General features: G+C 47.1%; 1 protein-coding gene across 3 annotated transcripts in view; it reads right to left on the reverse strand.

Annotated features, from left to right (window-relative positions):
• The window catches only part of KMT2B (lysine methyltransferase 2B), a 1,130,837-nt gene that overhangs the window by 576,201 nt on the left and 527,111 nt on the right, over positions 1–27,525 (reverse strand). For all 3 annotated transcript variants that reach the window (XM_078655415.1, XM_078655416.1, XM_078655414.1), the window contains exon 19: positions 6,966–7,087. In XM_078655415.1, the coding sequence (XP_078511541.1) occupies positions 6,966–7,087 (122 nt within the window). The remainder of the gene's footprint in view (positions 1–6,965; positions 7,088–27,525) is intronic.

Consider the following 27,525-nt stretch of genomic DNA (forward strand, 5'->3'; position numbering starts at 1 on the left):
TAGGCGAATAGTATGGGACATGTGGCTGGCACATTGCTGGGCCGACTTTGCTTGTATTAGCCAGTCGTCCAGGTACGGATAGACGTGAATATGTTGTCTTAAATGTGAAGCAACTGTCGCTAGGCATTTAGTGAACACTCTCGGGGCTGTTACACCAAATGGAAGGACAATGAATTCGAAATGTTGATTTAGTATTGTGAACCTGGGATACTTCCTGTGAGCAGGATGTATCGGTATATGGAAGTATGCGTCTTTGAGGTCCAAAGTTGCGAGGAAGTCTCCTTGTTGCAGCAGTGGTAAGACTTGTTGTAGAGTGAGCATATGAAAATGCTCTGATAAAATGTATTGATTTAGGGGCCTGAGGTCCAAAATTGGTCTGAGACCCGTCCTTTTTGGGGATGAGGCAGTGTAGTGAATATACCCCTGTACCTTGATGTTCTAGTGGTACAAGTTCTATGGCCCCTTTTTGCAGCATGCTGATGACTTCTTGCTGCAATAAGTTTAGGTGTTCTAGATGTAAATGTAAATGTATTGTATTTATATAGCGCACTTCTACCCGGACGCCTCGTAGCGCTGTATTCATACCGCTGTGGAACCCATCCTGGTTTTCCTGTGAAATGTCCACTCCTGGGCACCCCCAAGGTGAAGCCAGGCATCCACAGCGCTGCGGGGGCTGTTGTGGAGATTAAGCAAGCTATTGCCCAGAGTCACAGAGTGGGACCCATGATTAGACTAGGCACCGAGGCGAGAATTATAAGGTCCGGGGAAATTGAGTCCAAGAGCCGCCGAGGCGGGAATTGAACCCTGGTCCCGGGCCAGACCTCTGCATCAGGGTCTGCCACTAACCATTGAGCCACGCTTCTCCACTAGAGACATAGGACGGTGTTTTGGTGGTATGTTGGGTGGTGTGGAGGTTAGCTCTAGGCAATAGCCATCCTGGATAATTTGCCTTACCCATTTGTCTGTAGTGATGTTTTGCCAGACTGGTAGGAACTGCTGTAATCGTCCCCCGACCGGTGTTGTTTGGTCTGGGGGTAGCGCTAAGGAGTCACTGTTTTGTGTTGGTAGAGGATCTGGTGGTATTATTCCCTCGTCCTCTGACTTTGTTGTTATTGCCGTGGTATCCTCCTCTATTGTTTTTAATATAGGTGGTTTGTGTATTCCCTTTGTAGTTTGTGGTCTGCTGTGATGAGTTACCCCTTGCAGCACCTCTGTAATTGGAGCGACGAAAGGAGCCTCTATGTTGTTGGGACTGTAAGGCTCCCATAGACTTAGCCGTCTGTGTCTTTTTTCATTTTGTCCAGGATTGTATCTACAGCTGGACCAAATAAATAGTCACGATTTATTGTCTGGTTTAATAAAGTAGACTGGACTTCATTTTTGAAACCTGAAATGCGAAGCCACGCATGTCTCCTGAGCATAACACTGGTGTTAACCGATCTGGCAGCTGTATCTGCCACGTCTAGGGCACATTTAATAGAGGCGTTAGTTATTAACTTTCCCTCCTGTACTAGGTCTTCAGCCTGTTCTTTGTAAGGTTCAGGTAAATACTGGAGAAGTGTTTCTAAGGTGTCATAGTGTGCCCTGTCATACCTAGCTAACAGGGCTTGCGTATTAGATATTCGCCATATGTTAGCAGCTTGAGCAACTACCCTCTTCCCTGATGCCTCAAAGATCTTCGATTCCTTGTCAGGAGGTGGAGCTTCTCCAGTTGTTTGGGAGTTAGCACGTTTTCGTGCATTGGATACCACCAAAGAATCCAAAGGCAGTTGTCCCTTAATATATGTAGGGTCTACTGGTGCTGGCCTGTATTTTCTCACTATTCTGGGGTTAATGACCCGTGCCCTAGTTGTGTCCTTAAATATGTCACCTGCATGTTTAAGTACCCCTTTTAACATAGGTAGAGTTTTGACAGATCTTTCTGAAGTGGCAAAGGAGTCAAAGAGGAAATCTTCCTCAATGGGGTCTGCATGCATTTCCACGTTGTGATGGAGGGCTGCCCTTTCTATTAGTGCATTAAAAGCAGCTGTATCCTCTGTAGGAGAAGGCCTAGCAGGGTATGCAGGTGTATCTGGAATGGGTTGAGAGTCACCAGGATGTACTCGATCAACCCATGGTTGACCTGGATTGTCTTGGTCAGGGTCTACTGGGTAATTGTATTCTTCATTATATTCATCATCCACCTCCTCATCTGTGTGTGTGGGTGTAAATGTGTATGGCTCAGGCCTAGTTGGTTTAATAGGCTCAAATAGAATAGGTGAAGTAGAACAGTCCCTTTTCTTTTTGAGTGGGATGACATAAGTCTCTATCAGTTTCTGGTCTTATTTTTCTTCTGTAGAGTGTGACTTTCCCAGAATTAGGGTCAATGTAAAGTTTTGACTGTTCTTCTGATGAGGGGTCTGGATATAAGATCTCCTGCTCAGCAGGTCTGGGCGTTTTTGCCAATGTTCTTGGTTTTGTCTGTTTCGGTTCGATACCGCTTTTTGGGTCGACCTCCTTTGTTTTCGAGGAAGTTGGTAGTCCAAACTTGATTGGTCCGAGATCCCTTGGTGTTACAACAGTCTTTTTAGGTTGTGCTTGTTTCTTTGGAGCCGAAGTTTTTATTGTTTCGACGTTTTTTGTTGAGTCGATAGTACCTTTTTGACCTTGTTGCGTCTTCGTAACCTGTGGTTTCGGACCAATGCTTTTTGGTCTCGGCTCGATGGCCTTCTTCGTGTCGATTTTCTTAGGCTCGATTGTCTTTTGTTGCACAGCCATTGGTTTGTCGACTCTTTGTTTGGGTTCGACAACGTTCTACGGATCGAGTCCCTTTTTTGTGTTGTCGGATGTCGGCGCCGATCTTGTCGGTTCGAGGGCCCTTTCTTTTGGAGTGGATATAGGTGCGCTGGCTCTCGGCTCGACTGTAGGAGAGTAGGGTCTGCAATCCTATGATCACCCAGATTTTTGCTTTTTGCTTCACTGGTTCACGACTTTCCTGGCTGTGGGCCTGCTAATCAGACTCACAGCCTAGCTGTTCTCTCTACTCCAAATTGTACCCAGGTACTGAATTGGCACTGGGCCCTCTCTAAGTCCCTGTACCCAGGGCTGAGGTGCACCCAGAAGTCTCCCAGGGGCTGCAGCATGTATTATGCCACCCCTGGGCTGACTAACCAAACAGACACAACTGGCTGCTTGACAGCTGGGGCAAAGTGGTGTACTCACCCTCTGCTTTAGATATAGTATACCTATATCCAACCATAAATGGGCACACAGATCTCCTATCAGTCACCCCTATGGCAGGCCTTGACAATCCTGAAGGCAGGGTGCTTGGAATCGTGTGAGATGGTGCTCTGGCATGAGCTGAGCCTGTCTGCGGCTTTCGGGATCTATCCCTTAGCCGTTTCCATGATAACGCTATACCATATACTCTTAAGTGCATTATAATCCTCGCGGTTATATGCCAACTCTGGTATCGCTTTATCAAAACATGTCGAGTAAGGTGTCATACGAATTGGAATACTAACCCCTCGCCAATTCTGGCGACGGGGTTAGCATTCCACCCTTCTAGAGGGACACGACATGTTGGTAACCTGTAACCCCGGTTAAAGTCAGACAGAGCCTTAGCTCCACAAAATGGATGCTGCCACCGAGACACAAGTCTGCCCTCCTGTTGCTGGGAGTCCTCCCAGCGCAGGAGGCAAGGACAAAGGGTTTCCTGTCAGGGACGGCGCCAGCACCGTCCCAGACAGGATTTTGTGTATCCTAGGTAGGCAGGGCTTTAGAGGAAGGTGACTGCAAGTGGCACCCCGGTGCTCACTGTGCATAGGCCGGCATGAACCAGTTCCAGGGGCACACCAGACCCTGAGCTGGGGAAAAGCCCGCCAAAGGAGAGGGGTGTAACCACCCCCCTCCTTGTCCCACCCATAGGGCAGGACTTAGTCGCGTGCCAGCCCCCTTTTGCAAGATAAAGGTAGGAGCAGGCCCCCTTCCAAATTAGATCATCTTTGAATCCTGAAACTACTTTCTACGAAAGGAACTCTCGACTTCTTCTCAAGATTTCTCCCTTGTGACTAAGGAGTAGTCACCCAGCAGCAGCAGGCACCAACCAAGCATCGCGGTCTGCTGTAAGTCTCTCCTCCGGATCAAGACTGCCCAGCACGACGAGAACCGGCTTCCCGGCACCTCTGACCTCTACCTACATCGTCAGTTACGCTGAGATTCGTGGGTGCGACGAGACCTCGAGGGACCGGCCATCATCAAGACTGCACGACGCTTGTCCAGCACGACCACCGAGTGACCCTCGACTGAGTGCTTTGGGGTAAGAGAAGCCCCGACCCTGAGCAGCTCCAGCACCGAAGTTCAGCCCCCCTGCATCCACGAGATCTGCGTGGGGCCCTTCTGCTCTTTGCTGCTTACCGCGTTGTCCAGGTCACTTGCCCGTTGGCTAGTGGCCTTTTTACGACGCTTCACGACGACAAACACCGCTGGTCTGGTTGCTCCAGATTAGCCCTTGCTCCCCTCCAACAGAGGAGCACCCTGGACCCTCCTGGTCCACTCCAGACGCCATTTTGAGTCCACCGCGTGGGCTTGCATTTGCCAAGACTTGTTGCCCCAATCCTGGGTCCAGCGACGTCGACAACAGATACCTTCGTGGGACAGCTCGCACCTCCATCCTGGTCGCCGACAACGCCTCCTGGTCCGAGAGACTGCAGAGCCCAGCAGAGCCCACTCACCTGGTCGAGGTGACGTCCGGTGCCATCCTGGTGCCCACCTAAATCACTGGCTAGTGATTCAGAACTTGGTCCCCTCTGCTTACAGGTCTTCTTCCCTGATCCAGGCTTGGATCACCCCGAACTTCTTCACTGGCCGCCTGCCAGCAACTTCTTTCTTCAGGCTCCTGGTTCTTCAACGAGGGTTTCCGACGCAACTTGAACCCTATGCAGCCGCAGCCCCTGGGCTAGGTAAACTGAATACTCCGGTGCTCCAGCATAGTCCAACACCCTAAGTGTTCGGATCCACTCTTGTTTTCGACCCACCTAGTCGGGTTCGCCCGAGAACAGTAACTTTGCAATTGCTAGTATCCATAGACTTGTTCCCGCATTACGCGTGAGAGTTCCCACTCTGCACACGGCGTCCCTAGGCCTCCTGCTTCTAATCCAAGGGTTCAGCATTGTAGGCCTAGCGTTTCTACAGTCTAGAAAAGTATTACTTACCTGCTAGTAATTTCGCATTCCACTTGTATAGTATATGGTTTTTCGTGCCCCTCGGGCATTTGTGTAAATTGTGCGACTTTCAGTATTTTCGTAAGAGTTTTGTTGTGTGCTTAGCTCCCTGTCTCATAAAGAGCCAGGGTAGTCTTGTTAGAAATAAATATACATTTATTTTCATAACAACTTGTGTGGTGTCCTTTCACTTGGTGTTCAAGGGGTAATGTGATGGTAAAACAGCTGGCTTAACACGCCCTCTAGAGTCTTAGCCTTAGACTGCTCGTATCCATGCTACTAGGATAGCTGGTCTATAAGGTTGACTTACAACCAATCATCAATAAGGGTTGTTTGGACTGATACATAGTGATCACTAGAATAGTGAGCACTGCATATCAGGCCAACTTCTCACATCGACGACCCTTGCTTTCGACTCCGATGGAACGACATAGTTTGGTCCAAAGACCGTGTAGTCAATCGGTTTCGGTTTTGGTTCCATAACTTTCGGTTTCGATATCACCAATTTGTGGGTGCGTTGATCCGATGGCTCTTTTCTAATATTCTTAGCCGAGCTGTGTCGCGGGGCTATAGAATGGGTTTCGAGATCTTGGCTAAGGCCTTCTGGCGATGCCTCGCCCTGAGCCTGTGGAACCATAGAAGTATATGTTCGGGGTGTCGTACTCACGGTTGGCCCCGTTTCATCACTGGAGTCGTCCTCGACGCATCCGATCCCTTGTTCGTCGTCTCCTACCTCGACGATGTCTTCTTCTTCGTCGACATAGTAGTTGGAGTCATGCTCCGAATCTTGATCCGACTGTTGATCCGATTCTTCGGCTTCGACGAGATCGTCTTCATCGTTGAAGATATTTTCCGGCTCTGGCGCTGGTTTCTGCATGGTTAGCCTAGCGGCCCGTCTAGTCCGAAGTGTCTTTTTAGATGGAAATTGGGCACAGGCTAGGCAGTCGGATTCATTATGTTCTGGAGATAAACACTTGTTACATACAGGGTGTTTATCTATATGTGGGTATTTCGAATTATAAAAAGGGCATCTTTTGAATGGACTTCATTCCATCGACGACTGGTCCCTTTGGCGTCGAGAAGGCCCGCGGCCAGATTCGACGTTCCGAGTTGAATAACTGTAGATGAAGCTGTCGGCACCGATTCGAAACAATACCGACGAGACCGCAGGCCTTTTGGCCTTTAGAAAGTTTATTTTTTATTCCGAACTTCGAGTAAAGGAAAGTACATCCAAACCCAATGGCGGGAAAAAACAATCTGAGGATGGAGAGGATGCCCATGCGCACTGTAGTCCAGGGGAGGAGCGACCTATCTCGTGATACTTCGAAGACTCTGCCAGGATAACAATGTGCAATCATCCGGACCCAACACTAGGCGGCGATCTATGCACAGATATGAATTCAGCAGCCCACATGCCTCGAACATCATTATCTGGGTCGCGGGTTTTTTTAAACTGTGGGTAAGAATATCACACTGGTAAACAATATATGTAGCACTGGCTTTGAGGGAGGCTCAGGCTATGGGAAAACAGTTCAATACAGGCAGAAATAAAGGGCGGAAGCCATCACGGAGCAGACTATATTAACAATAAGTTGAAGAGTATCCCACTTAGCAGAGATGTCCTTACATTATGGCGGACTATTCACTGAAGGGGGTGTCTCAGGGGAGATACTGTTTCATAAAGTGGAAGGAAAGAACACAACAGTAGCTTGCAGGGGAATACAAGTCAGAAAAAATGACACATTTAAAGGAGTCTATAATTACCCGGAGATGGGATCTTTGATCCTACGAGACCATTTTCAACTGGATGCAATTCTGCCCTTTCTCGCCATTGAGCATAGATGTGATCGGATGAAGGAGGAAGGACAGCATTGGGCAACATCCCACTGAACAAGGAACCAACAGAGGTTGGTAAAGTTTGAAGAGACAAGCAACGACAACAGAAAATCAAAATAAAATCGGTTTACCAAAAAACTAGCATAGAGATTTGCGTTGTGGTGCCACGTAAAGGTTTCTCAGAAAAGTGCACAGGTATAGAGCTTCTGAACCAAATAAGCATCAATAAAGAAATAGAAAGTTACTTTTCTGCAACACTAAATTAGCAGCTTGTAAAGTTGCAGATCATGATCACATGCTGCATAGTCTGATGCCACTTAGTATTAAGTTTGAAGTACTGTAAAGAGTATGTTACTAACCCTGTATGCATGTGTAGGAAAGCACCCCTTTTTGCATAGTTTACCCCCACTTTTTGCATGGAATCGGATGCAACCCGACTTGATGTGTCCTGGGTCCCCGGCAACCAGGTTCGGTGTTCTTTCCCAAAGCTGTACCTTATGTTGAAAGTTGGCTCTGTATATACTATACCAAAGTAAGGTAAAGTGTACGCAGAGTCCAGTGGATTCCCAAAGGTAGGCAGAGGTAAAAGTAGATAGCACCTTACTCTCTATTTGTGGTAGTGTGGGTGAGCAGTAAGGCTTTATTAGAGGGTAGTGTTAGGCATTTAAGGTACACACTCAGGCAAGAAATGATAGCACACACTCAAAGACCAAACTCAGACCAATTGTTTGTGTAAAAATACTTCTTTAGTGATGTTGTATTTTTAGAAACCAATCAGGACTTGGTACAAGTACATAAACATTTTACTTTTCAAGTAAGCTGAATGAAAATGACTCTTACAGGTTTGTAGAATGTTAAAATACAGTTGAAATTACTTTTGGATTACTTTAGATTACTTTGGGATTACTTTTTCTACTCAGTGGGATATGCCTACAAATTACACTTGGACATTTTCTAGACAAAAGTAAGTAAATCACGTCTGCAATAAAACATAGTTACTTGTGTTTCCATCCTGTTTTCAGAGCAAAACGTGTCAATGCAATCCTATTGAGGAAAAGGAGGTTATTTGTTTGCAGATAAGTAAATGGTTTTGAGGGCGGAGTTTCTGGGGTTAGAACAAGGGTTCTGTAGGAAAGTAGGATCTGCTTTCATGGTCACTTTTTGCTGGTGTCATTATGTTTTACTGATTAGTCTGACTGGGATCACACTAATCAGGACCTCAGTCTCTGTGCTTCTTCCCTAAATTGGACATGGTGAGTACTTGGGTACACTCCAGATTGGCTACTGGTGTACCCTGATACGTCCCTAGTATATGTTACTAAGGTTCCCAGAGCACATGGGACTCACATGGGCTGCAGCATGTATCATGCCACCCATGAGAAACCACTCAAATTGGGACAACAGGCCTGCCATTGCAGCCTGTGTACGTTGGTGCTAGCACAACTTATGACAGATATACGTTTCCTTCTAACGGAGGTCACTGCACTTAAAACCTAGAAGTCACCCCTAAGGCAGGCCTTTCAATTCTGAAGGCAGGGTGCTCCGTTCCAAGTGTGAGGGTGCCCCTGCATGAGCAAGACACCCCTAAAACCTCACAGTCCATTATCCCAGGTTGTAATCAGCCAGTAAGATACAAAGAGTGGTCATGTGTCATTATGCGATGACCATCTCTAAGTTGGCTGCAAAAACCTGGTCGTGTTTGATATAAAAAATGTAGGAATCATGATTCCATGCACTGTAAAGCTCCTCCGGGAGGCCCTCAGTGCCCCCGGTACCAGTCTTCTAGATCCGGACAGCAAACTACGGCTGCTGCTGACCAGAGACACGATTCTGCCCTCCTGTTGCTGAGCCAAGCTTGAGCAGAGTAAGACAGGACAATAGGTATCCTGTCACGGGGAGGTACGACCGTAGGAAGCTGGCTCTGTTTATACAATACCAAAGTATGCAAGTGTGCACAAAGACCAGTAGAACCCCAAAGGTAGACAGAGGTAAAAGTAGATAAAAACTTACTCTCTATTTGGGGTAGTATGAGCGAGAAGATTTGAAGATTTTTCACAGAAAAGCAGTCGATGCAGTCCTATGGGACAAAGGATAATTGTACTTACCCAGTAAGCATCTGTTCTTGGCATGTAGAGCTGTAGGTTCACATGTTTTTTAAACTCCTACCATCTAGTGTTGGGTCCGGATGTTTGCACATTGTTTTTCTTCAAAGAAGTCTTTCCAGGCAAAAGGTAGGGGACTCCTGCTTTCGGTGATAGTGCGAATGGGCATCAACTCCATTGTTAGATTGTTTTCACTCAGAGGGTGAGAATGGAGTTAGTAAGTGTAGAAAAGAAATGTACATGCGTATGTATGTAAAGTAATAAACCGGTAATGGTACCCTGGGAGGCAGCTGGGCACATTTGCATCTACAGCTTTACATGCCAAGAACAGATGCTTACTGGGTAAGTAACATTATCCGTTCGAGGCATATGAGCTGTAGATCACATGCCTTGCATAGATTGCACAGCAGTATACTCCCAAAGCGATGGCTAATTTGTTGTTTGAAAAGGAAAATGCTACTTACCAGTATGCATCTGTTCTTGGCATGTAGAGCTGCAGAGTTACACACAATGCATAGATGGCCACCTAGTGTTGGGCCCGTATGTTTGCAGTTTGTTTTGTTGAAGAAAAGTCTTTGGAAGTCACGGGATAGGGGACTCCTCCTTTGGATGTTATAGCGCATGGGCATCGGCTGCATCCCCAGATTGTTTTTCGCCATTAGGGAAGTCATGGAGCTGTACAAGAGGTAGTGATGTCCATGTGATTTGTATCTAATTAAGATAATACTGGAACAGATAAAGGTACCCAGGGAGGTGGGTGGGCGTGTGTAACTCTGCAGCTCTACATGCCAAGAACAGATGCATACTGGTACGTAGCATTTTCCGTTCGAGGCATATGAGCTGCAGAGTACACACTATGCATAGATTGTATAGCAGTACCCACACTTAGCGGCGACCACCAGTATCTGTTGCAGTTGTTTGAAACAATGTTTTTAGTACTGCCTGGCCCACAGTGGCTTGTTGTTAAGTTTGCACATCTACACAGTATTGCTTTGTGAATGTGTGCGGTGTAAGCCATGTAGCTGCTCTGCATAGGTCATCTAGGGGAATGTTCCCTAAGAATGCCATTGAAGCCCCTATCTTTCTTGTTGAATGGGCTTTTGGAGGAATTGTTAACGTACGTTTGGCTTTCTGGTAACATATTTGTATGCATTTAACAATCCATCTGGCGATCCCTGATTTTGATATGGGGTTGCCTTTATGTGGCGGTGAAAAAGACAAAATATTGTTTTGTTTTACGAAATGTTTGTGTCCTTTCGATATAGTACAGTAATGCTCTTTTGACATCTAAGGTGTGTAGAGCTCCTTCTGCAACTGTTTGAGGCTGCGAGAAAAATACGGGAAGCTCAACTGATTGATTTAGATGGAATGGTGAAATGACTTTAGGAAGGAATTTAGGGTTAGTACGAAGAACCACTTTGTTATGATGCATTTGCAAAAAAGGTTCTTGAATGGTAAATGCTTGTAGTTCACTAACCCTTCTGAGAGAAGTAATTGCTACTAGGAAAGCTACTTTCCAGGTTAGGAATTGCAATTCACATTTATGTAATGGTTCAAAGGGAGGACCCATTAATCTTGTAAGAACAATGTTCAGGTTCCACAATGGTGCCAGTGGCGTTCTGGGAGGAATTCTTCTTTTCAGTCCTTCCATGAAAGCTTTTATAGCAGGTACTCTAAAAAGAGATAGATGTCGGTTTTGTAAGTATGCTGCAATGGCAGCATGGTGTAGGCTGATAGACGTATAGGCTAAATTACACTTTTGAAGGTGTAATAGATATCCTATGATGTGTTGAATAGACACGTCTAAGGGATTAATTTGGTTGTTTTGACAGTATAGTGGAGTACTGTGGAGTGGTGTGTCTCAATGGTTAGAGGTGGCAGACCTGTAAGCAGAGAACGGCCCTGGACCAGGGTTCAATTCCCGACGCTGCAGGGTCTTGGACCAGGGTCAACGGACTCGATAATTCTCGCCTCAGTGCCTACTCTAACCAGGGAACACACTCGGCAACTCTGGGCATTAAGCTTGCCTCATCTCTACAACGGCCCCCCACAGACGCCGGGGATGCCTGGTTTCACCCTGGAGATACCCAGAAAAGGGACCATCTCATAGGGAAAACCAGGACGGGTTCCCCAGCTGTCTACAGCGCCAGGACACTCGGGTAGAGTAACAGTGCGCTTTACAAGAATCCCACATTTACATTTATATGACAAAGCGTTTCCACTTAGCAGCATAACATGCTCTAGTAGTGGAACGTCTAGCTTCTTCAATAATGTTCATGCATTCTGGAGGAAGGTTGAGGTATGACCTCAGGAGCCAGATCGCTAGGTTGAGCTGAGTCCGGGTGTCTGATCTCTCCATGGTTCTGTGTTAATAGGCGTGGAGATAGGTTTCGTTTTTGGTGTGGTACTACAGACATCTGCAACAGCGTGGTGTACCACGGTTATCTGGCCCAAGTTGGAGCGACAAGAATGAGCTTCAGGGAATGCTGTTGTACTTTGCGTATCACTAACGGAAGTAGTGGGAGAGGAGAAAAAGCGTACGCAAATAGATTTGACCAGTTCATCCTTTTCGCATTGCCTTTGGACAATGGGTGTGGGTATCTGGCAGCAAAGCTTGGGCATTTTGCGTTTTCGTGGGTGGCAAAGAGGTCTATCTGAGGTTGTCCCCACATATGAAAGAACTGATAAAGAACTTGCGGATGAAGTTCCCACTCGTGGGTCTGCTGTATTTGTCGACTTAGCAGATCTGCCATAGTGTTTTGTACTCCTAGGACGTGTTGGGCTAAGAGGAAGATCTTTAGCGGTATAGCCCATCTCCATATCTGCTGTGCTGACAGAGCTGCAGAGAGTGTGTCCCCCCTTGTTTGTTTATTTAGTACATAGCTGTCATATTGTCTGTGCGGACTAAGACAGCTTTGCCTGACACTTGAGTTTGAAATGTTTTAGGGCTAGAAACACAGCTAGCAACTCCAAATGATTGATGTGGAGTAACTTTTGTTGCGGTTTCCACCTGCCTTGCATGGTGTGATACAGTAGATGAGCTCCCCAGCCGGAGAGCGATGCGTCCGCTGTCATGACTATTTGAGGAACTGGCTCTATAAACGGTCGCCATTTGGAAAGGTTTTTGGTGTTACACCATTGCAGAGAACGACGAGTCCGACCGTCTACCAACACTATGTCTGTCAATTGACATTAAGCCTGGTTCCATTGGCGTGCTAGGCACTCTTGAAGTGGACGCATTTGCAGTCTTGCGTGAGGTACTACAAATATGCAAGATGCCATCATCCCTATGAGCTGCATGAACACTCGAGCTGGTAGCGAGTGTTGCGGTTGAATTTTGTTAGGAGAGTTTGTACAGTTTGTACACTTCCTGGTTGGAGATGGATGAGCTAGTGTTAGTTGGGTGTTTATTGTAACGCAGAGATACTGTTGTATGTGCGAGGGTTGCAGCTGCGATTTGGAGTGATTTACTGTGAATCCCAAGTCGTGAAGCAGTTGAATAGTAGCGTGAGTGCGTTGCACACACTGGATGTATGAGGTGGCTTTTATGAGCCAGTCGTCTAGATATGGGAAGACATGAATACGTTGTCTTAAGTGTGCTGCTACTACTGCTAAGCATTTGGTAAACACCCATGGCGCTGTTGTGACTCCGAATGGGAGCACTTTGAACTGGTAGTGCTGCCCGTCTAGCACAATTCTGAGATATTTTCTGTGTGCTGTGTGGATGGGAATATGGAAGTAGGCGTCCTTGAGATCTAGAGTGACAAGGAAGTCGTTTAGTACCAGCAGTGGAAGGACTTGTTTTAGTGTGACCATATGAAAATGATCCGACTGTATGTAAATGTTTAGAGGACTGAGGTCTAGGATGGGTCTTAGAGATCCATCCTTCTTTGGTATAAGGAAATATAGGGAGTATACTCCTTTGTTTTTCTGATGCTCGAACTATTTCTACTGCATTTTTCTGCAGGAGGGATATTACCTCCTGTCTGAGCAATGTTAAATGTTCCTGTGACATTGGACGCTGCTTGGGTGGTATGTTTGGGGGGGGTGGGGGGGTGGATGTTAGTTCCAGACAATTAATTAATTGTGGGTTTATATAGCGCTAGAATCAACTCCCGGAGGAGTATCTCCGCGCTTCGACCGCTGGGGAACCCGTCCTGGCTCACCCTGAGAGATGGTCCCTAATGGGTATCTCTAAGGTGCGACCAAGCATCCCCGGCGGTCTGGGGGGCCGTTGTGAAGATGAGGCAAGCTAATGCCCAGAGTTGCCGAGTGTGGTCCCTGACTAGAGTAGGCACCGAGGCGAGAATTATCGAGCCCGCTGACCCTGGTCCACGACCCTGCCGCGTCGGGAATCGAACCCTGGTCCCGGGCCGTCCTCTGCTTACGGGTCTGCCGCCTCTAACCAGTGAGCCACACCACTCCACACAATAACCTGATTGAATTATTTGGAGCACCCACCTGTCTGATGTGATGTTTTCCCAGGCTGGCAAGTATTGTTGGAGTCTTCCCCCGACAGGATTGGAATAGGAAGGGGAAGGGAGTCATTGGGCAGGGGTAGAGGCAGAGCGCGAGTTGTTATTTTTACCTCTGCCTTTGTTATTGTTACCCCTGTAACCACCCCTTTGGTAGCACTTGCGGTAAGTGGACTGTGTAGGGGCTTTGTACGAGGCAGAAGCTGTGTCTGAAGTATATCCCCTGGTGGCACCTCGATAGGATGAGCGACGAAATGAACGTCTGGGAGCCTGCGACTGCAGGGCTCCCATAGATTTGGCAGTGTCTGTATCCTTTCATTTTTTCTAGTGATACATCTACGTTGGGTCCCAATAGGTGTTGCGCATCAAAGGGTTGATTAAGAATGGCACTTTGTACCTCAGTTTTGAACCCTGAAATACGTAGCCAGGCGTGTCTGCGTAGTAAAACGCTGGTATTAACTGCCCTAGAGGCAGTATCTGCTGAATCGAGTGCATACCGAAGAGGTGTTTGTGATGTTTTTCCCTTCTTGGATAAGCTTGTTTGCTCTATCCTTGTACCTGTCAGGGAGGTGCCTAATTAATGACTCTAACTCGCCATAATGTGCCCTGTCATATCTGGCTAATAATGCCTGTATATTGGCTATACGCCACATGTTTTCATCTGCCCGAGACACTGTTCTTTTCCCTGTTGCGTCAAGTAACTTAGACTCCTTATCTGGTGGTGCAGCCTCACCTGATGTTTGTAAGTTTGCTCTCTTGCGTGCATTGGAAACTACAAATGAGTCTAGTGGTACTGGACCTTTAATATATGCTGGGTCTGAGGGGTCAGCTTTATATTTTTTCTCTATACGAGGGTTAATGCCCTGAGTTCTGAGGGGACCTTTAAGACTTAAAGAGCATGCTTAATCACTCGTTTAAGCATTGGTAAAATGGATGAGGACCTTTGTGCATTATCAAAGGTATCCATTAGGAAGTCTTCCTCTACAGGGTCTTATGTAGGTCTACCCCATGATATTGTGCAGCCCTGTGGAGTAATGAATTAAACCCTATAGTGTCTTCTGGTGGAAAGGCCTTGAGGGGTATAAGTCATCCTGATGGACATTTGGGACATCTGGGGTGGTATAATCATCCCACGGATCAGGGGATCCTGTACGAGTGGCTGGATCAGGTATGTTACCCCCCCCATATCATCAGAGCTATCATCCCTGTTGTGATCGTCTGGTATGTGAGGATGTGGTGCTGGTACAGGTGAAAGAGAAGGGGAAGGCAGTCTTAAGGGAGAGGTAGCCATGTCCTTTGAATGCGGAGCTGGAGCTGGCGTGTCCAGTGGTGGCTTTTTTTAAGCCAAAATTAAGTGTCCAGTGATTGGATCCTTAGCTAGAGTCTTTTGAGTAGGGTCTGGATAGGGTAAATCCTCTGCAAGAGGTCGATCTTTTGGTGCAGAGGAAGGTTTGGGCACTGAAGTGGCTTGTTTTGGGGGTTTTTTTTTTTAGATAGAAGAGTGCCAGCAAGGGAATTTTTTGAATATAAATTACAGCAAGGAGAATCTATATTTTTTAATTAAAGATCCAAACTAATAGAATTAGTCGCTGAGAATTTAGATGTATTCCGTACCTCTTAAAAAGAGTGATGTTACCACACTAACTAGTAAGAGAAAAAAGGAAAGCAACACAGGAAGTCTTAATATCAAAAAGTCTTGTTATTTACTTGTAGTGTCAAAATTATCAGGGTACACTATCAGTCATGAACATTAATCAGAGAATGCATTTCAAATGTACAAGGGAAATAAACAATTTCTCCTATGATACATATGAATAGAGTCCAAACTGTAATAAAGAAACACAGTGACTTCTAATCCACTAAAAGTAAGTCACTTGTGGCAGATGTCTAAAATGCAGAATTGGACAATATAAGTCGACGTTTCGTTCTTAACGCTTTAATTCACAAGACCTTCTTCAGGACAGATAGATTTAGCATCTGCCGATGACCCCTTAGGGAGGAAAGATAGGTAAGCAACTTCTGAGTTAATATATGGTGTCGATGCCTAGTTTTCTCTGCATGGGTGTGCAGGGAGCTCCTCGAGTATGTCTCAATGTGTCTTATTTCACGAGGCGTATTCCTTGTGTATTAATCCAATGGAAATTTCAAAATTAGAACGTCACGACGGCATTAACCACAGGTTGTCAATGCAGGGACGGCTATCAACCGGCGTTGTGACAACGCCGGTTGTGACGCTGCCGGTTGATAGCCGCCGTTTTTTGACAAGGTCTTTCACCGGGGAAGCAGGAGTCTTTTTCAGCTCCGAAGCTTTTTTGGGTTCCGATGATTTTTGCGGTTCCGGTATGGTTTTTGGATCCATTGTTTTTTTCGGCTCCGATGTTTTTTCGGTTCCGGTGGTTTTTGGGAATCCGAAGCGGGTTTGCTTGGTTCCGACCTGGGTTTCGGTGCCGAAGGAGTAGTGGTGTGTTTCGGCGCCGATGGTTTGGATGTAGGTGTAGTCGGTGCCGTTGTCTTTTTCGGTGCCGGTCGATGTGCGCCGGCACCGTGTGAAGGATGACTCGAGCCAGAGTCGCCTGAAGGCTTAATTGGCTTCTTAGCCGGCAGTGTCTCGGTGTGCACCCGAGGGTGTGACCGGGGCCTTCTTTGGGTGTGTAGAGGAAGGGTCGGGGTCGACGGTCTTACTTACAACCCGCTGCGCTGGAGTGATGTCCTCGACATCGGAATCTTCTGCCTCGGAGCTGCTGTCCACATCGTGTTGTTCTGGAACGTTGACGCCTTCTTCGAAGATGTCGTCCGGAATCGGAGCTGAAGATCTTTGAGCCATTGTTCTCCTTGCTCTTCGGAGCGGAAAGAGGCACGTGCTGAACAGTCTTTCGCCTCGTGCTACGGAGAGAGGCAGAGGTTACACACTTCATGAAGGTCAGTGTGGGGAAACTTCGACCCACATTCAGGACACTTTTTAAATGGCGTCCTTTCCATGAGCTGGAGTCAAGGCCTAGCTAGGCCCGAAGGCCGTCAACGACAACCGTCGACTGGAAAAGCGTTCAAAACTAAGTTTTGTAATTTGGTGAGGATTCAGCGCCGAAGGGATAGGTTCCAACACGGAGCGCTGGAAACCCATCCGAGCCCGGTGGCGGAAAAAAACAATCTGGGGATGGAGCCGATGCCCAAGCGCAGTATCACCCAAAGGAGGAGTCACCTATTCCGTGGCTTCCAAAGACTTTTCAACAACAAAACAAACTGCAAAATTCAGAGCCCAACACTAGGTGGCCATCTATGCATAGTGTGTAATCTGCAGCTCATATGCCTCGAACAGTGTTTTAAGTACTGCCTGGTCTAGATTAGCTTGTTGCCTCGCTAACACATCTACACAATAGTGTTTGATGAATGTGTGCGGTGTAGACCATGTTGCTGCCTTACAGCTGTTAGCTATTGAAATATTTCCTAAGGCCAAAGTAGCCCCTATTTTGCGGTTGGAATGCGCTCTGGGGGTATTATCAAGGTTCTTTTTGCTTTCGCATAACATGTTTTGATACATTTCACGATCAATCTTGCAATGACTGAACATCTTTGGAAAGCCTTGGACGCGGGGCAAACATCGGCACTGATCCTTCTGGATCTCAGTGCCGCGTTTGACACAGTGTCATGCCATTTTGCTAAGTCGTCTGGTGGAGGCTGGAGTCACTGGTTCTGCACTTAAGTGGCTGGCCTCTTTCCTGGCGGACAGGACATTTCAGGTGTTAGCCCCCCCTTTTGCCTCTAGCACTCTATGGGTCAAGGGGTTCCTCAGGGCTCGTCCCTGAGCCCTCTGCTTTTTAATCTTTATGTTCAACCTCTGGCCGGAGTAGCCAACAGCAGAAGGCTGACCATGGTCTATTATGCCGATGACACAGTTGGTGGTGGCTCTCTCGAGCGACCGTGAGCGGGATGCCATGAAATTTCAGGGTGATCTTATGGCAGTCGCTGAATGGATGACCACCAACTGTCTCCAACTGAATGCCAACAAGTCAGAGGTGGTGTTGGTGGGAAAGAACCATGACCGCTGTAACGAGTCCTGGTGGCCAAAGGGTCTTGGCACCGCTCCTGCCCCGAAACCTGTAGTGAAGAACTTAGGGGTTTGGATGGACGCTTCACTCAACTTTCAGATTCAAACCAAAATGGTGGCGGGAACCTGCATTGGTCTGTTGCGCGGACTCAAACCCATTTTGGGTTTGACGCCCCTACTAGGCAGATCATCCAGGCTCTGATTATGTCCAGACTCAATTACGCCAGTTCATTGTATCTGGGAAACAACAGGTCAGAAATACAAAAGCTACAGAGTCCCGAATGCGGCCGTAAGAGCTCTACTCAGCCTGCGCAGAGCCTACTCAGTGACACGTGCCATTCGCCGTCTCCACTGGTTGCCTGTCGCTAGGCGTTTTGAGTTAAATGGTCTTTGTATAGCCTTTAAAATCCTGAAAGGTGCTTCTCCGGAAATCTTGACCGACTTACTTCTACCTTACACCCCTACGCTTCTTCTCCGCTCCATGGGATAATGCCGGATAGTGGTCCCTCGCGTGATAAGGGTTCGCACCGGAGGCCGTTCCTTTTGAAATAGAGCTGCCATCCTTTGCCGGCCCATATCCGGGGGCTCACTAACTACCTCCAATTTAGAAAATCCATTAAAACATTTCTCTTTCCCCTTCCGTAGGCCTTCTTGCTGCCCTTCTGTGCATGGCCATTTCTTTGCTATTCAGCGCCGGAACGCCTCTTCATTGGGGCAGGGGTCACGCTTTACAAACCCATAACATTTAGATATGGATTGCCTTTGTGTGATGGCGAAAAAGCAACAAAAAGCGGTTTAGTCTTGCAAAATTATTTTGTTTTTTCCACATAATATAGTAGAGCTCTTCTAACATCTAGTGTGTGTAGATATCTTTCTGCTATAGAATCAGGTTGTTAAAAGAACACAGGTAACTCACCTGATTGATATGAAAAGCAGAAACTACTTTAGGAAGAAATTTGGGATTGGTTCTTCAAACCATTTTGTCTTTGTGAAGCTGAAAGAAAGGCTCTTGTATAGGGTGTGCTTGAAGTTCACCAACTCTCCTTAGGGAAGTGAGTGCAATGATAAAAGCAACCCTCCATGAGAGGAATTGTAATTGACACCTGTGCATTGGCTCAAATGGTGGACCCAGTAGCCTTGTAAGGACTGTTTAAGTTCCATACTGGTGCAAGTGGGACTCTGTGTTTTCTCTCTATAATCCTTCCATAAAGGCCTTGTTGTCTTTTTTTTTAAGTATGCAGCTACTGCTGCTAGATACAAACAAATGGATATGTAGGCTAGTACAGATAAGAGGTAACAAATGATGTTTTGCACCGAAGAATCAAGGGGATTGATATTGTTATTAGTACAATAAATAACAAACCGTATGCTTATATACAGATAGCTGGATTCTGCCCTCATAATATTCTGCCTTCCTTTCTGTGATGGCATGTTTATAGCAGGAGAATATAGATTTATAGTAGTTGAGGTCCTCTAGCTTGTAGTTTAGCCGCCACCTCCTCTCGGCTTGACAGAGGTTTTTTCTTAAATCCCTAAGTGTATCATTGAACCAAGGGGCGCCATGGCCCTGGTCTCGGATTTTTACCTTTCTTACTGGTACTATTTGGTCCGAGGCGGAGCGAATGTTAGCCATGAGTTGGTCGTTTTCCTGTGCCAAAGTACTTGGCTGGGGATTAGTGCTAATGACTATCTAGAGTGACAGTTAGATGGCTTGCTTCAACCTTTTTCCAGTCACGTATCAGTCTCCAGGCTGGTGGTAAAGTAAAGTCCACATTTGTAAAGCGCACAATCACCCGTAAGGGTCTCTAGGCGCTGGGGGCCGTCGGGAAGATTAAGCAAGCTATTGCCCAGAGTCACATGGTGCTGGGCTAACCTGCCGCCGGAGCCGGGGATCGAACCGTGGTCCCCAGATTCCAGCGTCAGTCGCCCTGGCCGCGGCGCCACACCTCTCCCCTGACTGTAATGGCTGGCTGTCACTCTGCTGGCTGTCACTCGGAACCCAGCAGCTGACTAGTGAGTGATCAGACCAGACACACGGGCTAATTTTTATCAGTGTTGCCTTTGATATGAGTGGGGCTATCTACCAACTGACAGAAATCAAGTGCTTTCATCGCGAGATCAAACTGACGTGCTGTGGGATCCTTTTGAACGTTGTCCCAGTGGAAGTTAAAGTTGGGCATTAACTACTTTCTCCATAATTTTACTAAGGCACGGTAACAGGAAGATGGGTATAAGGTTTGCGAGAGTGGCGGGGTCCAGAAGTTTCTTTTTTTGGAGTGGTTTGACCGCAGCGGTTTTCCAGAGATCAGGGATTTTTGCAAACCTAAACGTGGTATTAATAATCTGGTTGATAACGGGGTTTATTATGTCCACCAAAGCATGAAGAATTTTTGGCGGGCATGGGTCGAACGGAGATCCTGACTTGCAGGACAGGATGGCCTGTCTGGATTGTTCTAGATTAATTTTTTTGAAATCAGAAAGTTCTTTAGTTGTTTCTAATTCATGGGCTATGTTATGCTGGGGTGGAATATTAGAGAAATCTTTTGTTAGATCTTTAATTTTTTTGTCGAAGAACTCGGCAATGTCATCGCATAGTTCTTGTGAGGGACGTATTTCACGATCTAAGTTAGTGGGGTTAGTGAAAGATTTGACTATGTTAAAAATGGTTTTCTGATTGTCATCGGCCCTGGTAATGAGTTTAGTGTAGTGATTTTTTTTCTCTATTTTGATTTGTTGTTGATATGCTTTAAGTGTGGATTTAAAGAGCTTTATATCTTTGGCCTCGTAGTGTTTTCTCCATTGTTTTTCTGTTTGTCTACACTGTTTGTCTACACTAATCCTTCAAGGCATTCAGGGGAGGGGTAAACCAGGGGGCTGATTTCCTTGTTTTGCTAGTGGTTCTTTTTTGCGGGGCTAGAGTGTAGGCTATTGACCGCATCCATTCATTGAATAGATTATTGTCCGTATCAGGATTACGGGTGAGGGTGGGTCTGGTGGCTTCCGCCGTGCTCTATAGGTTGAGGTTAGCTAGTATATTTTTCCAATTTCGTGTAGGGGACAGATTGCTGAGGTTTTTTGGTCATTATCATAGATGAAGCTGAAAGAAATCAGTTTAGGATCGGTCCAGGTTAACGTGACTGGAGTGGCAACTGTTGAATTAGTGGTGTTGGTACAAATCCCGTCTAGGGTATACCCTGCCTGGTGTGTGGGCCTCTGGGCCAGTTGTTTTAGACCCAAAACATTGGTGATTTCTGTAAAGGTCTTAGTGTTGGTGTGAGAAGTTGGCCTGATGTGCAGTGCTCACTATTCTAGTGATCACTATATATCAGTCCAAACAACCCTTATTGATGATTGGTTGTAAGTCAACCTTATAGACCAGCTATCCTAGTAGCATGGATACGAGCAGTCTAAGGCTAAGACTCTAGAGGGCGTGTTAAGCCAGCTGTTTTACCATCACATTACCCCTTGAACACCCAGTGAAAGGACACCACACAAGTGTTATGAAAATAAACAATGTATTTATTAGAATCACAACAACCCTGTACTCTTTATGAGGACAGGGTGCTAAGCACACAACAAAACTCTTACGAAAATACTTAAGTTAGCACGTTATACACAAATGCCCGAGGGGCACGAAAAACCATATACTCTAAAAGTGGAATGCGAATTACTAGCAGGTAAGTAACAGTACTAATAGGCTTTGGAATCGCTAGGACTTGACTAGGGAATCGTTAGATTACTTCTAGGAGACCTAGGGGACTCGGGTGCAGAGTGTGCACTCTCACGCGGGATGCGGGACAAAGTCTATGGAAGCTAGAATTCACAAAGTTAGTGTTCACGGGCGAACCCGACCTGGTAGGGAGAAAACGACAGTGGATCCTGACCCTTGGATAGTGAGGCTATGCTGGGACACCGAAGTGCCGAAGTTACCTAGCCCAGGGGCTGCAGCTGCATAGGTCTGAAAAGACGTCTGGAATCTCGTTGCCGGACCAGGAGCCTGGAAGGAAGAAGTTGCTGGCAGGCGACCAGTGAAGGAAAGTTCGATGGATCCAAGCCTGGATCAAGGAAGAAGGAAACCTGAAAGCAGAGGGGACCAAGTTCTTGAATCACTAGCCAGTGATTAAGTGGGCACCAGGATGGCACCGGGCGAAGTCACCGCAGTCAGGTGAGTGGGCACGGCTGGGCTCTGCAGTCTCTCGGACCAGGAGGCGTTGTCGGCGACCAGGATGGAGGTGCGAGCTGTCCCACGAAGGTTCTTGCTGTCGACGTCGCTGGACCCAGGATTGGGCAACAAGTCTTGGCAAATGCAAGGCCCACGCGGTGGACCTAAAATGGCGTCTTGGGCGGACCAGGCGGGTCCAGGGTACTTCTCCGATGGAGGGAAGCAAGGGCCAGTCTGGAGCAACCAGACCAGCAGCAGAAATGTCGTCGGGCGTCGTCAGGAAGGCCACAAGCCAGCGGGCTAGTAGCCAAACAACGCGGTGAGCAGTAAAAAGCAGAAGGGCCCCACGCAGATCGTGGAGATGCTGGGGGGCTGCTCTTCGGTGCTGGAGCTGCTCAGGGTGGGGGCTTCTCGGACCCCAAAGCACTCACCAGGAATTCACTCGGCGGGCTTGCTGGAAAGAAGTCGTGCAGTCTTGCAGATGGCCGGTCCCTTGAGGTCTCGTCGCACCCACGGTTCTCAGCTGGGCTGTAGAGGTGGGTAGAGGTCAGAGGTGCCAGGGAAGCCGGTTCTCGTCGAGCTGGGCAGTCAGATTCCGGAGGAAGGACTTGCAGCAGACCGCAGTGTTCTTTAGATGGTGCCTGCGGATGCAGGGTGACTACTCCTTAGTCACAAGGGAGAAATCTTAGGAAGAAGTCTTGAGTTCCTTTCGTGGAAAGTAGTTTCAGGATTCAAAGATGATCTGATTTGGAAGGGGGCCAGTCTCTACCTTTATCTGGGAAAAGGGGGCTGGCACGCGACTAAGTCCTGCCCTATGGGTGGGACAAGGAGGGGGGTGGTTACACCCACTTCCTTGGCGGGCTTTCCCCAGGCCAGGGGCTGGAGTGCCCCTGGAACTGGTTTCAGCCGGCCTATGCACAGTGAGCACCGGGGTGCCACTTGCAGTCACCTTCCTCTAAAGCCCTGCCTACCTACAATACACAAAACCCTGTCTGGGACGGTGCTGGCACCGCCCCTGGCAGGAAACCCTTTGTCCTTATCTCCTGCTCTGGGAGGACTCCCAGCAGCAGGAGGGCAGACTTGTGTCTCGGTGGCAGCAGCCATTTTGTGGATGCTAAGGCTCTGTCTGACTTTTAACCGGGTTATAGGTTACATGCATGTCGTGTCCCTCTAGAAGGGTGGAATGCTAACCCCGTCGCCAGAATTGGCGAGGGGTTAGTATTCCAATTCGTATGACACCTTACTCGACATGTTTTGATAAAGCGATACCAGAGTTGGCATTTAACCGCGAGGATTATAATGCACTTAAGAGTATATGGTATGCGATATCATGGAAACGGCTAAGGGATGGATCCCGAAAGCCGCAGACAGGCTCAGCTCATGCCAGAGCACCATCTCACACGATTCCAAGCACTCTGCCTTCAGGATTGTTAAGGCCTGCCATAGGAGTGACTGATAGGAGATCTGTGTGTCCATTTTAGGGTTAGATATAGGTATACTATATCTAAAGCAAAGGGTGATTACACCACCTTGCCCCAGCTGTCAAGCAGCCAGTTGTGTCAGATTTGGATGGCCAGCCAGGGGTGGCATAATACATGCTGCAGCCCCTGGTAGGCCCTGGGTACACCTATGCCCTGGGTACCTAAGGTACACTGTACAGGGACTGATAAGGTGACTCAGTATCCAATTTAGATATGTACCTAGGGTACATGGAATCCATTTTACAGAGAGAGCAGTGGGCCTGAGGTCCTGAACAGCAGGGCCTCAGGTCAACTAAGTCAGAAAACCAGCAAAACACCAGGCAAAAGGTTGGGGGCAACCATAGTCAGGGATCTACCTTCCTACAGTTGGGGTTTTCAATTGCATCTAGATGGAGATTGAAATCACCTAGAGAGTTGTAAAATTTGAGTATCGGACCACAAAGGGACTGAGGTATTCTCCCAGGGTGTCCAAGAAGTTTTCAACAGGTCCCGGGGCCTGTAGACAAGTGCACCGCCAGACGTGGTGCAATTGTCTACTTTAAAATTAAAACAGAGGCTTTCTGCATCTTTTAGTTCATGCATATTGGTGATGGAACTTTTCCGATGATCTCTGTAGATTATGGCTATGCCTCCTCCCTTTTTCCAGATTCTATCTAGCCTGGAGATGGTATACCCCTGAGGGAGTGCCTGAGCTATGTCAGGGTTTGAGCATTCAGTTAGCCATGTTTCAGTGACAAAAAGGCAGTCATAGTTGTGGTCTACCAGCAGGTCATAAACGTGTAGGGCGTGTTTTGCTAGTGATCTGGTGTTTATGAGAGGTGTTGGCCTTGGGCGTGACGTTGGGCTTAGTCTTTGTGTTGGACTCATAAGTGATAGTGCATTTGCAAGTGGGACAAGTACTGGTGGTTTTATTGATTTCTGTGAGGTATGATTTGGCAGTTTCTAACCTTTAGGTTAAGAGCCCATAATTCTCCTGTGGTGTATTGCAGTCTGGGGGGTAAACCTGCAGCATTTCTTGCCCTGGCCGAGGTCAGGGCGCAGACGGGCTTGCCTTGCCAGCTGGGCGCGTCCGCTGCGCTTTCGTTGTGGCATAGAGCTTAAATGCCCTCGAGGTTCCCGCCACTGGGCCGGCGAGCTACTGTGGGAGGGGGGGGGGGCGTGGACTCAGTGGGCAGAGCTGCGTTTCTCTGCTCAAGCGGCACTGGCAAGCCGTGGCAGACCGGAAACGCAAACGTGTCAGGTTTAAAAATTATTTCTAAAACAGTGCGCGGTACAGATGAGCCTCTATCCAGGTGCAGTCCTGAAGTGGCAGAAATTACTAGAGTCAGAAGCTGCAAATGTGGCGCAGAGCGTTTTTAAAAGAAGGTGAGCAGTGCGAAGTGGGCAATATTTTCAGAGTGACACACAATATTAAGCAGTAAATTACCAAAACAGCAGTTTAAAAAAGGAATGCGCGTCTCACGTTTCTTCCACAACACAGACCTGTGTCCTGCCCACTCTGCACCCGCTGAGCCCGGCCCGTGCTCGAGGCCCGTGCTGATCCAAGACCACAAGGACGTCCCCTCGGCGACTGGGACCCGAAGTCCAGTGGCCAAAGACCCTCCTTGACGAACCAGACAACGCCTGCCGCCTCAGAACCAGGGACCCCTCCAACCGCGACCAGCCGAGGGTAAGATTTCCTGACACACAAAGACACCCTGCACCCGGCGCCCTACAACCCCCTGTGCCACCCTGGGGGGTACCTACCTCTTCTCCAAGATCCCAACTTACCTGTCGAAGTGGTGGTCGCACCTGAAGAATACCCGTCCCCGAGTCTGCAGCCTTTGTTCCCTTTTTACCTTTCCCATTGAATAACACTGAGCGCCCGACAGCTCAAAGGCATCCTGCACCTAGCCGCCCAAGTGCCCCTGGCAGCGCAACCTGTGCCCTATCTTACTTCCCCAATTTGCCCTGAGCAAGTGACCAGGAGCCCAGCTCCCACAGCCGCGTGGCCTGCTAGCCAGCAGCCCCAACCGGGGGACCCCTGCCCCTCATTGGATAACATTGGGCCTAACTACCTCTGCACCCGGCCGCCCCTGTGCCGCTGAGGGTGAACCAATTGTACCTACCTGACCCTGGGGGACCCCTGAGTCTATGCCCAGAACCCTAACTTTCCCAGTCGAGTACTCACCTGGAAACCGGTAACTCACGTACCTGCTATTGGTTAACATTGACTGGTTTGTCTCGAAAAAATTTCTAAGTGTCCACTTTTGAAAACTTAAAATATTCCCATAAAATCAACCGAATTCCGAAGTACTCACCTGTGATTAGGAGAGAAGCCAGTACTGCATCTTGTAGCCCAGTACTGAAACGCAAAAGTAATCCTAGTCGGGTTTACTAGTGACTTGAATTTTCTCCATAGGAATCCATTGTGTGCTTTTCTGTGAAATTTCTTCTAAGTGGCTACTTTTGAAAACTTGAAATATTCTTTAAAAATCATACCAAATACTGAAACGTAATTACTTACATGTTTTAAGTTAAGACCCCAGTGCTGGACCTAGGAGCCCAGTACTGGATTACAAAAGTAACGAGATCGTACTTTAACTACAGCCTGAAGTTTCTCCCATTGAATAACATTGTCATATTTCCATTGCAAAGTTTCTAAGTGTGAACTTTTAACACCGCTTTATATTCATGAAAATTCACTACAGTAACTAAAACGTTTTTGCTAATCTGGTTTCAGCTTAGACCCCAGAAATGAATCTAAGATCTAGTCCTGGGACTACTAAAGTAATCTATATAGTAACCAACTGTACTTACATGTGGAAAGCCCATTGAGCTCAATGCTATAGTGTGTTTTAGGATTGTGTTGCTTAATATCAATACTGTATTAATTGTGTGCACAAACTTTATTGCTCCTTTGCAAAGTAATTACATGAGAGAACTCATAACAAGAAAAGTATATTTTAATAACTGTTGGTTCTAAAAATAAAACACCCATATCTTTGGATATAAAAACAATTGGCCTGGAATTCAGTCTTTGAGTGTGTGAAACCTTTTGCTGACTGAGTGTGTACAACAAATGCTTTACACTGTCCTCTGGTACTGCCTTTCTGCTCGACCAAGCTACCACTTTGGAGAGTAAGGTCAGTTCTGACTTTAACCTCCGTTATACCTCTGGGGTTGGTGGACTCTATACACACTGTACTTCATTCTAGTCCAGTATATATAGAGCCACTTTCTCACACTGAGGGTGTACCACTTGTATCTACCTGACCCTGGGAGACCCCAGAGTCTATGCCTAGAACCTTAACTCTGCCAGTCGAGTACTTACCCAAAAGCTGATAACTCACTTTTTTTCCCATATGGTAACATTGACTGGTTTGACTTGGAAATTCTTCTAAGTGTGGAGTTTTGAAACTTTAAAATATTCATCTAAAATCAGCTTAACAACGAATTCTGATTTACTCACCTGTTATCAAGAGAGAACCCAGTGCTACATCTTTTAGCCCAGCACTGGCCCTGAAAAGTAATTTGAACCATACTTACCAGTAACAAATATTTTCTTACCTGTCGGTGTTGTTTTGCAGCTTGAAGATCTTTCTGGATTCACTATGCTGTGCATTATTCCGCGGTCTAGTGGTTGGGTCCGGAATGGTAGTCTTTTTTCTTTTTTTTTCCGTAGCCCAGGTGGGTGTCTGCGTCCCACCTTGTGATATACTTCCTGTGACGTCAGCACGCTTCCTGCGGAAGCTCCCACCTTTGGGCGCCATTTTCGGATTCTTTTTCTCTTGTTTTTGTGTTCTGTTCGTGAATCCTTGGCAATGTTTTCTTAAAGTAAATGAATTTCACTTTGTCTCTTAAAGTGTCTGTTTTTATTTTATTCCTTGTATTTCCACGTTCTTCTCCTGCCTCATCTTTCTGGCGGAGGTGGGTGGGTTCGCTAGTCAATCCAGAAAGATCTTCAAGCTGCAAAACAACACAGACAGGTAAGAAACTAATCGTTTTGCAGCGTGAATCTTTCTGGATTCACTATGCTGTGCATAGACTTTGTAGCAGTTTGTTATGATTGTGGCGTCTGGGTAGAAGATGAGCGTTGGTTGTTGAATACATGTTGAAGCACTTTCTGTCCTACTTGCGCTTCCTTATTTATCTGTATATCCACGCAGTAGTGCTTAGTGAACGTGTGCTCTGAAGCCCATGTTGCCGCCAGGCATATGTCTTTAATGGGTGTGTTAGCCAGG

This window comes from Lissotriton helveticus, chromosome 7 (genome assembly GCF_964261635.1).
Source record: "Lissotriton helveticus chromosome 7, aLisHel1.1, whole genome shotgun sequence".
NCBI classification, from domain to species: domain Eukaryota; kingdom Metazoa; phylum Chordata; class Amphibia; order Caudata; family Salamandridae; genus Lissotriton; species Lissotriton helveticus.